The sequence below is a fragment of the Pygoscelis adeliae genome, unplaced genomic scaffold (genome assembly GCF_000699105.1).
Source record: "Pygoscelis adeliae isolate BGI_AS28 unplaced genomic scaffold, ASM69910v1 Scaffold27, whole genome shotgun sequence".
Classification (NCBI taxonomy): domain Eukaryota; kingdom Metazoa; phylum Chordata; class Aves; order Sphenisciformes; family Spheniscidae; genus Pygoscelis; species Pygoscelis adeliae.
Window position 1 is genome coordinate 3,222,714 of NW_008825410.1, and position 14,015 is coordinate 3,236,728.

At 37.4% G+C, this 14,015-nt stretch overlaps 1 protein-coding gene across 1 annotated transcript in view; it reads right to left on the minus strand.

Annotated features, from left to right (window-relative positions):
- The window catches only part of CDK14 (cyclin-dependent kinase 14), a 321,566-nt gene that overhangs the window by 86,482 nt on the left and 221,069 nt on the right, over positions 1-14,015 (minus strand). Inside the window, exon 13 of the mRNA XM_009330527.1 lies at positions 5,412-5,460. Within this exon, the coding sequence (XP_009328802.1) occupies positions 5,412-5,460 (49 nt within the window). The remainder of the gene's footprint in view (positions 1-5,411; positions 5,461-14,015) is intronic.

The window sequence follows — 14,015 nt, forward strand, 5'->3', positions numbered from 1 at the left end:
CGGCGGAATTAATCTTTTTAGGAAGATAGCGTAATCAACTGACTGTCTGGTAAATGACTTCGCGTTCGTATCGCGCGTTAACATGGGTTTTATCTTGGTATGGTTCCTAAGGTCCCTCAGGCGAAAGATAATGACTGATAAAGGGGTATTTATGGGAAATATGAAACAAAATGGGAAACAAAAAATGTGTTTTTCCAGCACAGCAGTATTACTGCAAATCACCAGGAGACAGAGGCAGGTTTATATGCCTCTAAATCACAGATACCTCTACAAAATCTTTTCATTTTGTGCCTGGTCTCCATTCTTGCTCCCCCCAGCATGATTCCCGATTGCTCCTTAAATGCAAGTGAGGGGACAGCCCCAGTGCAACCTCAACATACTCGAACTGCACGCAGTCGTACACGTATAACCCACCTGTTGCACAGGTATAGTTTTAAATCCTTATTGCTTAGTTTCATCCATCAGAAAGGTTTTAGCAATGACAACGCTAAAGCTTTTTGTTCCTACTGTGCTTAAGAGCTTGAATATTCTTTTAATGGCACTACAGAATACATTACAGTGAGCATTGCTGACGAAGGGACAGGAGGTGAAGGGGTTAAAAGTGACAGTTAGAAGAGAGTTTCGTCTTTACTCAAAACCCCAGTAAGGCAAAGATTTTCTTAAAAACAAATAAACACACACCAAACCAAAAACCCTTCCCAAGTCTCAGCTCTAGACAATTCCATAGTCGGTGTCATGCTTGAAATGAAATACAGACTCAAAACACTTGGACTCATCTCTATTCACTTGCTTTGCCTTCTTCAGGAAGTTTTCACTGGACAACAGTCCCAAAGTAGGCCAGTCCATCCTGGAATGAAACTTTTAAACAACCTGGTCTCAGGAAGGGAGGTCTCGAGTACAGAGGCCATCTTGTTAAAGGAAGAAATCCCCAGCAGTGGGACTAGCTGTGAGAATAAAGTGTATTTGTATAATAAATACTGCCATGTTGGGGAATTATGAAGTAGTAGTCCTATTTATGCAGAGCAGAATTTGTTTTCAATTGCACCTTTGCTTTCCAACCTAATTTCTCACAATGCAACCCATTATGACAGAAGGATCTGAAAAAGCTTTTTATATCCTACCAAATATACACAAGGATAATTAGTTCTCTTTTGTTATTCTTCTGTAAGGGTTTATTATTGTGGAGAAGCTTTTGCAAATTGAAAGAGGTTGCATTGCATTCTGAAGGCAGAGCTGTTCTTGGTTTTTATTGTCTAGAGATAATTGAACAGAAAAGTTCAGGAAAAAAGGTGAAAATATAATTCATTATGAACTCTATAGGAAGATGAGATTACCACATCTTAATTCTTTTTAGACCAGTATTAAGAAATCACATTCCACAATACGTTAGTTCATGCAATGTTGGTGAAGTTTCATACTAGATAGAAGCAACTGTCAACGCAAGTTTTGTTTCCTAACATTATAAGCATTTCTACAAAATTCATAAATCACATCTTATCTAGTAAATATTCTCTTTATAATCTTTAGGTAGTTTGACAACCAGTGAAGAAATGCAGTGTTAAAGTCTCCAAAGAACTTAATTCACTGTAAGTGATAGTTAAATTATTTCCCTCAAACGCTTCCCAAAAGTAGCCTCTAAAACTGACCTATTTTAAGAATTTTAGGGATCTGACTTCTGATATAATGAGCCTGCTGGGTTTCACTTTGTCATCACTGTTACATTTCACACTTTTAGCTAATTTCCAGTTAGACTGGGAATTAAAGAGCCACTGCCTTGTGTCCACCATTGTTCCATTGTCTGGCTCTGCCTTTAAAATTCCCATCTCGTGGAAGCTGGTGTAGTCAGTCAGGTGCAATTAGTTTGCCCTCAATCTACCATCTGTGGCTTTTTGCAGGGTTTGGGGTTGGAGTTTTTTGCCTCTCTTCCTTCTGCCTTACAGACATGAAGCTGGCTCTGTAGAAGTTGGAAGAGTGTTATTCTTCCTTCTAGTAACATCTCCTTACAGAAGCTGAATTATAATGTACGTTTTGAGGTAAGCCTCTTTGAAGACTTCTAAACCCATATTCTCACACTTCCATGCCAGGACCTCAGAATATATATACGAACAAGGTAAAGGGCCAGACTGTGCCTGAAAGATGGAACAGTAGATGGTGAAAGCTTCATTGTGTTTAGAAAGTTAAAAGTGTTCGCTTCCTATTTGGGAGCACGAAGCTCAATGCCGTGCTCTGTTTTACAGTTTCTATGGCAGTTTCTGTGTGACAAATTCCTTAATTTCTTTGTATCTCAATCCCCCCTCTATAAAATACAGTAACAGGACTTCACCTCAGAGAAGTTTAAGCACACACATAAATCCTTCCAAGCCCATAAACATTGTTCCTTAAGGTATATCTTTCAAAGGTACTAAGATGTCGAGACGAAGTAACTCTGTAACAAAACCAATTCATATTTAAAAACAAAAGGCTGTATGTTTTTCTCCATGTCTTAGGTCTCACGTTTATCCCAACTACCCTTAAAACAATTCTATTTCAAATGGGACATTTTTGTGTCATCAACAGTCTTCAACAAATTAAATCAGGAAGTTAAAAAGGAATTTTTTTTTTTTAAGATTAGAGATTGCTGCTTTTTGAAACATGCTAATAAAGAAAGAAAGTTTCTAGAATGAATCAGTCTGTCCACGTGTTAAGTTTTATAGCTGAATTATAAACCCTTGGGAATATGAGGTCTGTAGCAGAAATGTTTATACATCCTTAACTACAGCTATGCAAGCAACAGCGCTCTAATACAGCACACAGATAAAGATTTACACTAGAAAAAGAGAAAATCCTTTACATTTTGTATGTAAATGATACATAATTTTGAGGCACTGAATATTTCCTATTATAGTAGAACCGCACGTATGATGCGCTGAACTCTATGTATTGTCATTGCTTTCGGTCTTTCAATCCCTTCATTTATGCTGAAAAATTGCAAATCCTTTATGCACGGAGCACTGAAAATGTATAAATATTTTTGAAGAGGTTTCTTAGAAATTAAAAAGCTCTGGTCTTATTTGAGTCAGCCTGTGATGTGATCATAACTTGTGTCAATTATGAAGTCTCAGAGACTGAGGGTTTGTTTTAAGCAAACTGGGTTTTGTTCTTTTTTTGTATTTTACAAAAACAGAAATTTCATGCAATGTTCTTGAAGGAAATATAAGATATCAACTTTTAAAATTCAAATCTATTATTGTACTTATTCATACACAGGAGATACTGCTTGGTCTAACTGCTGTTAAAATATAGAAAAACACTCAGTCCGTGCCTGCAGAATGGATGGAATAGCATGCCAGTATCTATTCACATTACTTACGCATATATATGCCCCCAAGCAAACACATTCACATCAATATTCGTTTCCTTGTCCCTCTTTCCCAATCCAGATCTAATTGCCTAGATTGTAATATAATTGGTTCTTCCAAGCTTTTGGATTTCATTAACTACTTTCAAAGAAAAAATGAACTTGCAAGTTTGTTCATTGTTAAAGGACAGAATATAGACAATTCTAGTGACTTACTTTTTAAAATGAAAGCTGTGACTTTCAGGGAGTTACGTTATTCCAAGCAGTAAGACTGAGGTAGAGTCAAACATTGCAAGATGCCTGCAAGGATCACAAGAACTGGCAAAACTGTTTGAGATATTCACAAAAGCCAACTATTAGTGAAGCTAATCTTCCTGTTACTCCCTCTAGAGTAAACAGGAGATGGACTCTTCCATGAAAGCCACCAAATTAGGCTCCCAGTCTGATATGGACAAACCAGGAACTTTTCTAGAGGCTGCTGAAAGTCAATTAACTCAGGTAGGTGACACTTAACCTTTGTGAAGGCCTGCGCTGGCTTCAGTGCCAGCTTTATGTGTCTCATTGCAAGAGTTGGAAAGATACTCCTAACCATGGAGGACCCAGTAGTAATGCAAAGCGAGCTACAGGGTCATGAAAGACACCTGGCACTGCAGAAATACAGATTCTGACTCAAAGGATGAACATTGATGATATCACATCCAAAAACTAACACCTAATTTTAACTACAATCCTGTTACATTAAGAGATTTCTCCTCCCTCAGTTAAACACAATTTCAAAAGGTTTTGTTTGTTTGTTTGTTTGTTTTAAATGAAGAATGCATTTGTGCTTCAGTCCAAAACACTGGACCAAATTGGTTTGGGAAGGAGCAGATGGAGAAGAATAGAATGGCAGAGTATAAACCTCATCATATCTTGGGCAAGTGACCATGCTATGAATTTTAGAGCTGTAGACACACGCCATTGCTAATAAATTAGGATATTGAAAAAGGATTTGGACTACTACTCTATTGGTAACTTTTTTTCCTTATAACAAGGAAGTTCCTTCACCAAAACATTTTGTATTTTCAACTGCAGTGGTGAACTTGGAGGAGGACATGCTTCAGTCTCCTGCTGACTTCTCTCTTACACTCCCTGGTAAACTACCAACAAGACAGCCAGTTGGTACCAACAATAAAACTTGGAATGAGTATTGGAAAGAAAACAGCAATTCTGGTGCAGCAAAGGCTTAGCCTTGTTGCAAAAAATTTTGATCAAAAGAGAGTGGAGAAAAATTCTAAGAATTTTTCTGGCAAGACAAGTTGTTGACAGAGCTGTTATCCTGCTTATCCAACTCAAACTGTGTGTGCTTTCTTCAAAACATAAAAGATGTTAATCACTCAATATAGTGCTGCCCAAATATCCTGTCTACAAAGATTCTTCATGTGCTGAGAAAACTTCTAGTAAACTACACAGATGATTGGTTAGGCATTAAGCAACCTTTCTGGATTTTGAGCACAATACCTTTATATCAGTGTCCATCTGATGTAAATGTGACAAAATTCAAGGAAAAAAAAAAAAGGCAGTGAATTCACGTTGACTTTTTTCAGTCATGATAATTAAAATATAGAACAGTATGGTCATCAGCTCACAGCAATGACCAGATGGACCTGGCAACAGGGGATGATTATGTGGAAACACCACTCAAAGTTGATTAGAAACATATTCTTTAAAAGTCTCTTAATTGTTATAGTGGAACAGAGGAAACAAGATTAAAAACTGATGACCCAAAGCAGTAACACAGCATCTCTCAATGAGCTCAATATGCTTGCCAACTGATATTCCCAAGAAGAAAAGACCATGCAGTCTTAGGACATAAGAGAAACGCTATGCAGTTTCTCCCTATTTACAGGTAACTGGCAATTCAAAAACATTCAAAACTGGCAGAAGCAGGAAAGAATAATACTTCAGTAATTCCACATTTGTACTGTAATTAAAAAGGATAAAGCCATTTTAAGGTAACTATGATAACTTCAGCTTGGCATGAATCTCATCCTTGAAGAGTCAAAAGAGTAATTAAAAAAAAAAAAAGACTTACTTATTCCATGCTTGTCTAAGATTTTTAGGGCTGTACTGTGTAAACCGTTCTGTAAGAAAAAGAAGAGGCACATTCAATTATTTATGCTAAAACCAGGATTTTTTTTTTCAAATATATTTATCTACTGTCAATTTTCATCATTTCATCATTTCTGTTTAACCACTGCAGCCCAAGTCCCAAGACAGGGAAAGAAAACCAGCATAGGAGCAATGGCCATACAAAGAGAGAACCCCCCCCCTCATGAAACAACACCAAAAATACCCCCCAACTTGTTAAAACAAAGAAACAAACCAAAACAAACCATCATGACATAAAGCTCATTTACTGTGGCATCACCAGAAATGGAAATTTTTACAATTATTTCTAAAGTAGTATTTGACTGCTAGGGGAAAAAAAAAGCTTGAAATCTAAATTTTTTTTTTTCTTCATCACAAATACAATTCTCTGTGATCTTACTGTCATGTTTTTATGCTTCTCGGGAGGCATAAGAGTAAGCGTGGGTCTGTGTGGCCACGTAACAGTTCATTTTCTAAACAACAACATATAAATAATCAGCAGAAGTAACAAGTACAATGACAGCTTATTTACTCAAACATTAAGTTCTTAAGTTCAGATATAAGTACTTTCCCCCTCATATCCAAGGAGATACTTGCTCTGCAGTAGGACTCTAGTTGGCAGAGGAAGATGCTATGAAATCTGCTGCAGAAGCGAAGAGCCAGTACTCTGTTAGTCCTTTGAACAGGAGCTAAGTGCCTCTCAGGAAGAAAAAAATGCAATCCAGCTGGAGAATATAGTAACATTTTCCGTGAAGCCTCATTGCACTGAAATCCTACCATGTAGACTGGTACTCGCCCTGGCTAACTACCCTAGTGTGATGGCATTAGTTGCTGTGAAGAAGTCCTAAACTTACAGAATACTCCATAAAATCTCAAAAATTATTTTTGCTTCCTCTCCAGCCATGAACATGACATTTAATAGGCACACTGTACAGTTACAACAGTATTTTATATATATATACATGTGCATACACATACGCATGCATCTTACTGTGCAAAACAACTATAAATTTTGGGAGGGGTTGTGTTCAAATTCCTGTATTTGTATACTTCACTTATACTTCTGAAGTTGTCATGTATACTTCATAGGTAGTCAGTTCTAAAGATGCAACAACTATGCAAAAACTGTGGCACATACAAAATCCAAGCATCAATGTGGATAATTTTGTTTCGTATGCCTATTTTTTTCTTCTTTAACTAAAAAGTTTTATGCAGAAACTTCAACTTTCATTGACATGGCTATCAGAAGTTTTTGTAAGTGGTAGACCTGCAAACTGTGTCTGAGGGCCACTTCACATTTTCAAATTTTGTTGCTTTAACCATACTGATGCAGTTAAAGCAATGAAATCACTCCCTCTTAGATATATGTGACAAGTGTACTGGAAACTGGAAGCTTCATGACTATAACTAGTTTTAGCACCAATATAGATTATAAATATCACTTACGTAATATTGTGTCTGAATTTACTCAAATAACTTTCTTAGCAAAACCCCCAAATGCTAACTACATTATCATACCTTTAAAGGCTTTTAGAAGTAGATAAACATATGAAACAAAAGTTTGTAAGGTTTGGGGTTTTTTTTGTATTTATCAACAAAAAGTTTCTGCACTTGGAAAATATTTGACTATCGTAGATGATCACTAAAGTAGCACCTAGTTGACTTCCCTGTGTTATATATAAGATGAATGAAGATATTTATCTAAGAGAAGACTCTCAGTAACTCTCAGATGTGCCACCATTACACAGTTCTCAATAAACTAAAATTATTAGGTTGAATTTTTATGAACCATGTTATACAGTGTTATACAGCTTAATTTGGTTTTAGGATTAGGATATTGTAAGAAATAAATTACAGGTCATGTGGTACATTTTACTAACTGAAAATATATTGCTCCATAAATATATCTCCCCAAATAAAATATTTTTATGGCCAATTTTGTGCACGTTTCTTAACATATTTGAACTAATTTCTGATATGTTTTATTATTGAAAATGCTACCATATTACTCAGTGTGAACTTCAGAAGCATTTAGATTGAATACCACACTACTGACATTATCCTAAATTTTGTAAATTAGAAGCTCTACAGTACTTTCCAATTCTGATAAAGTCAGTTATCCCAGGAACTTAGCTTGGATACTATAAAAAGGAAAAGCAATTTAAACCATTGTGGTAGGTTTTTTCTCTATTTTCTGTTAAGTCTTGATACCGCAATGAGTGCAGAACGTAAGGGGGAAAAAAAGAAGTTGCTGGGTACGTTCTTACCGAGAGCAGCAAGTGAAGAGATTTCCTTACAATTTTCTGTGGGCACATACTACAACAAAATAACTTATCACATCAGAGGCATCCAGATTAAAATTATAGGAAGTGCCAATTTCTTTTTATCTCTATTATATATTGCATGCAATGCATCTAACTACAGATGTGCCGATGCCCCAAGGCAGGTCTTTAAATCAAATGGGCAAAGTAGTCGGCATCATTCTTAGGTGCAGCCATGGTTCAGTACCAGTAACATGGCACTGGAGTCAGTGCCTGTGATTACGTTTTAATGTCCAATAGCAGAAATAAAAACTCAGTATTGAAGCACATGTTTTGTAGTAAGTAGTTCAAGCATCTTATTGGCATTGAGAATATGACCCAAACTTACAAGGGAGAGGAACATTACAATTCAAATTGTACCTGTTGTTTACTAATTCAGCTTCTGCTCTCCAGAGGAAAAGCCTGAACCCCAGTAAGGTCAATAGCCAAGCTGCGTTGGCCTCAGCAGGACCTGAGCTCACCCTTGAATTTCAGTTTACAAATGTGAATTAAAAACATATATGCAAGCAGATACTCACCCATAAAAACAGGAAGAAAATAAAGACTTTCTGTACTTTATAAGTAAATAGTCCAACCATAACACTGTCCATTCATTTATGACAAAGGACTGAAAAATAAGATGCAGCCAGACAGTGCTGCGTAACAACAAGCCTGAGATACACATGGAAGTTCAGCTAATAAAGTGCAGATTTGCACAATAATCTATTTTGGTGCAGAAAAGTGCTGGGTGAAAAGAGAACTGAACTGACTTGAAGCATTGCTGAAAAGCTAACCTAGACCTGGGGAAAGACAGATTTTGATTTTTTCTGTCATTCTGCGATATGTTTTGGTCAGTTACTGAGCTGGTTCAAACTGGCACAGCAACGCTATCTTCAACAGCGCTACATCCCCTTAAAACAGTTGAGAAGTATCATACACAACATGTTTTCTTGACTGGACTGTCAGGGGTTCACTTTAATCAATTTAAGCTATTTTCACTGTGGGAGGAAAACATAGAGTCAACCACTTGGCCAAATTGCCTTAAGGTCTTAATGTCCAAAGATCTGTTTCAGTTCTGCAAGAAACTGAAAAACAATTGCTATGCCAGATGAGTTTTTACTGAAAAAGCGATACACTGGAACCAGTTGTGTAAGTGCTGTCATAAGGGACATGCATAAGCAAAATGAACAAACTTCTCAAAGGGATCTTCCTTCTTTACTCAGTCTACTGCTCTACTCTAAACCACTTTTTATATAAGTACCTTATACACCATATTTATCAGGCAGGGAGAGGGAAAACTAGAGGGGAAAACATGGATAGGGTGAAACCCTGTCTATAGAGAGGCAAATGTTAGTCCTGAGTCCTTAATTTCAAACTCCATTTATATGCTGTGTGACTGCAGACCATGCTTCTCCTAACCATTGGCATCAACTTTTTCCCCTCTGCTGCAAGCAGATTAGAGGCTCCTTGCTTGAAATTCTTTATAAGGAAAGAAACCACATATTGATAAAATACAGCTCACATTTTTCTACACAATTTTGTGGTCTTGCCTCCAACCAGAGTCTTGTTAACTTTCATGGACAGTATAACTAGATGGGACTACTGTGGTAATTAAGCCCAGCCTTGTGTACATGCCAGCTCTTAGTACTTTCCTGAATTAATCCTTTAGCGAATAAAAAACAGAATAACAAAACCAGCTGATTTTTACTTCAGAGCTGCCAGAACAGAGAAGCTACAACAATCTTGTTCTTGAGCTTCTCCATCATGACCCAGTTTTTTAAGTCCTGAACTGTGAAAGCACAATGTTACATACCTACGAGCACCAATCTTGCAGTCACAACACAGGCAAAAAAAAAGGTAACTTAGGCTCCCAACTTTTATCTGAGGAAATCCTGCTTGTGTCCAATTAATGACAGAACTGGAATTCAGTCTCACAATTACATCCCCAGGTTTGCTTCTGAGTTACTTTTCAGAGTGAACAACTCACACACACCTGCATGAATGCCTCTAGAATGTCCTTTAGTACTAGATGGATTTAATACAACCAAATCTAAAGCTATACATATGTGACTGTGACCAACTGCATGAAATTACATTTTATGATACTTTCAAGCATATAGCTTTGGTATTTGTTTTTCAGACGCTCCCATTGATTTGATCATAAAAAACAGTAATATCAGTCAGTAGATCTTGACTGTATGAGAGATCCTGAGAATACTGCAGAATTACCATGAATGCTCCCCCAAAAAAGAAATCTTTGCCTGACATACATTACGAAAGGCAGCAGCACAGGCGATCCAAATCTCGGTCCAACCTTGTGGAAGAAACCCCGCGTAGTGAAAACTTACTACCCCTCCCTCAGAACTGAAAGGCAAACAGGCACACGTGAGAATTTCATGCAGACACATCATCACCCACCCACACAACCATCCTCCAGCACATGCAAGCCACTGTCAAGAACGCGAGGCACACCATCTTGCTGAGGCAGCTGCTCACTCTTATCAGCGCTGAGATTAAAGAAACCTGAAAAACTGTACGTTTACAGATCAAGATTTGATCTCGGATGTATTTTGGTTTTTTATAGTTCAAATTGTGAGTATATATACACGAGTTCAAATCTTTTCAGATTATTATTAAATGTGCTTATTTTGAATAAAAACACTGGAAGACCGACACAGTAAGCTCATCTGAAATTTAAAGTAAAAAGTGTGATTTTAATTTCCTTTATGCAAACACTTAAATATTTGCAAATCTTTTGGGAACAAATTCAGGAAACAAAATTTGATCCTCTGCATTTTTATCCCAAATATACAGTCATCACCCTCACTAGCAACCATGTCTCATTGTTAAAGAGCTGGCTTTTCACATGGGTGCTGTATTTCACTAGTCAAAGGTGATTTTTGCTTATGTGAAACAAAAGAAGGAAGAGATTTCTGGTTTTGTTTAAATCCCACAGCACCTAAAAGTGTTTACCATTTGCTTCTTAGAAGGCCAAGTTAGCCAAATCTTGATTAAGTGGCGTATTCATAATCAAATGCTGTGTAAAGAGATCCCTACATAGGACTGCATAAATAAGAGCAAACATACAGTACTCACATTCCTTACTGGAAAGTACCACCAATTGCAAAATCTTCCTGTAGCATACCATTTACTCTTAAGATTTTAAAAGGGTATAGAAAAGGAGTAGGCTAATATATTACATCCACACCTTCAGAAGCCCAGCCTCGGAGCCAAGATTCACAGTTCTGCTGGGCACTGAACACGACCCACTCAGATGCTGGGCGGTGCCGTTACACAAACATTCTTCTGGCAGTAAATGGATTTGAGTTGCTATTTGCTTCAGACCTTGCAGCGCAGCTTACTCAATGCCTCGTGTGCCAAGGAAGTTTTTCTGACTGTGCCCCGCAAACAGTAGCATCCACAAAGCTATTGGAATAACAACTGCAAAATGGAAGCAGAAGTGAGCAACCAGAGGGAAGAGAGGGAGTAAATTTCTTGAGCTGGTTGATTTGACAAACCTGATGCATCAAAAAAATTATGTTCTTAAAATAACTGCTCCCAAATTGTACTCAGCTTGAAGACTTAGGGGGAAAAGAAAGCCTGTGCCAGAAAGCTCATCCATTACACCCAGCTGTATTGTAATCTTAGAAATGACAGTATTTCTATTTCTTTTTAGTTCTTGTTTCCTTTAGACAACCGCTCTACAGCAACAGTGTTATATATGCATACTCACTTGTGTGCCCACATATATACCTACATGCTCTCCACTGCAAACATCATTATCTGCCTGATAAACACGCTCCATCTGACAGCCCTGCATCAAGGGCAGGTTCAAATGGAAGCGAATTTCAGCAGAACTCACTAGTGAGCTTATTAGCAGACCACTGAAGGAACTACTGGTCTGCTGTGAGAATTGAAAAAATAAGCACTTGCATTTTAAGTAATATAAAACAAGACGAGGGTTTTTTCTCTTTTATCAGTCAGAAAAACACATGAACTATTATACCTTTGCCACGGTTGCCTTGAAAGGACCTAGAATAGGCAAGAAAAGCTACATAAGGAATTAGAAGCAGACTACATTTTTATTTTTTAGCTCCTTTTTAGCACTATTGATAATCAGCTTCTAGTCTAAACCAAAGAACTTAAAATGCAGTTTGACTTCAAGGCATTTTTTATGTTGTTAATCAAAACATGCTGACTAATATGCATTCCTTGATTAATGTTCTTCTCTATTTAAAACCAAATGTGATTAGCTTAAATGCAAATATTTAAACATCACCATAATTAATGTTTTGAAAAGTCTAAGGCATTATTTCTTTAAACGGGTTTTCTTTACATTTAAGTTAAAAGTCTAAAGTGACTAACACTGTATTGTGATATGTAAGACTCATGCCATTTTTATTAAAGATTCAATCCTAAAAATATTTAAATTATGTTAGCTAAAGATATAAAGATGAGCATCCATGCTGACAAGCAAAATTTTCAAGTACTCTTTGCAGCCCTAATATGCAATTAGAGTTTTTACTGAAGTCCAATCACAACTGGAGTTTTATCATAATCATGAGGTAAACTTTCCTTTTGTATGCCAAATGCCTTGAGAAAAATTATTTCAATTCCCCGCCCTTCATCCCCCTCCCCTCTCCTCCCTCCCCAAAGCACCTGCTTTAGCAGAGCACAGGCTGTGTAAAGAGGAAGGATAGATGCTGTTTTCTACATTCTCTACTGAGCATGAATAGAAAATGTAATTTTAATAGTCAGCATTGTCTAAAGCACTGGGCTTTTATAGTAAACGTCTCCCCCTTTTAGCAGTGCTCACACTAACTCCCTTGCATATACAGTAGTTACTTTAACTTTTCAGTTTTAGGCAATTTTGTTTAAAGAATGGTGAAAACACTGACAACTCTGTTCCCTTGAGTTGTGGATACCAGAGACTTGAGGAAACACCAAATATTACAGTTTTGACAAAATTAAAGAAGAGGGGGAGAAACTTGAAATTAATTCTCTTTTACAGATCCCTCTGTCTCCTTTCTTCAAGTACTCAAATTCCTGAAGACTCTCTATACCAGTAAGTTAAATGTGCTTGGGACTTTTGTCTGGCTGAGACACCATCACTGTCCTGTGTCCGTACTACTGCAGCACCCTTCCACCTCCATCCTCCAATATAGATGCAAGGCATACTTCTTACTGGGAGCGGTTCCCAGCCCACACTAACTCCCTAACCATGCCCAGGAATTAATTATTTGGAAGTGCTAGTTGTCATGAGCTAAAGGCATGACAGAGGCTGCTCTAACAGTTTAACAGCAGAGACTCCCACATCGCCTGGGAACATTCGCTGGCATCAGTGTAGATGTAAACAAACAAGATATTGATTCAGTGTGTAACAAATTGTTGACAGGCTTTGGTGAAACTCTATAGGAAAAACTGTTATGAAAGTTTGAAAAGCCGTATGTCCTCATATACACTATTTCCACAGCTTTGTGCCAAAACAGTTTATTCTCTCAGCCCAGCCCTACTCTAAATGAAGACTTAATCCTTTGAAAGAACTTGGCTATCAATCAGCTGTTAAGATGCAGGTAGGCAGATTGTATTTCTAAACCAAATCTGTATTTATTGATCACCTGGGAAGCAAAGCAGAACTCCAGAGTCAGAACACCAGCTCTGCAGTGGTTTTGTCAGTCACAGACTTGGGATTTTTTAATAAATCCATGAAGTATCTGTCAATCTCTGGCAGACTCCATGTTATGCAGTATTTCCTATGAATGCTGTTTTCTCTCTCTGGTTTCTTTCTGTCCTTTGTTTTCTCCTTAAGGAGAGTATCTTTCTCTTAAATCTTTTCATCCTGACTTTAGGGATTCTCTTTTAAAAACCAGTGCTCAGTAGATGTTTCCATTGTCTCATAAAGACATCTTTTCAGGTATATTACTTTATATTATACCTGATTGTCTCTTGAACACAGCAAGGTTCAGGCTCCCACATCATCAGCCCAAGATTAATATTTAACTTTCTTTCACATAGAAACAGTATTGTAAGGAAACTGAGGCACAGTGAACATTACAAAGCATTCTCACATTTTCTCCACCTTCCTAACAAGTCACTTCTCCTCAACCGTTACCATCTCTTCATGGCCACCATCACTTCATTTATCTTCTGTTGTGACCAAATAGCTTCTCCCACTTTGCTCACTGACAGTACCTTGTGATAAATCTCTATTTAACTTCCCAGGATGGAGGTTATGCAGCGTCAGTCCC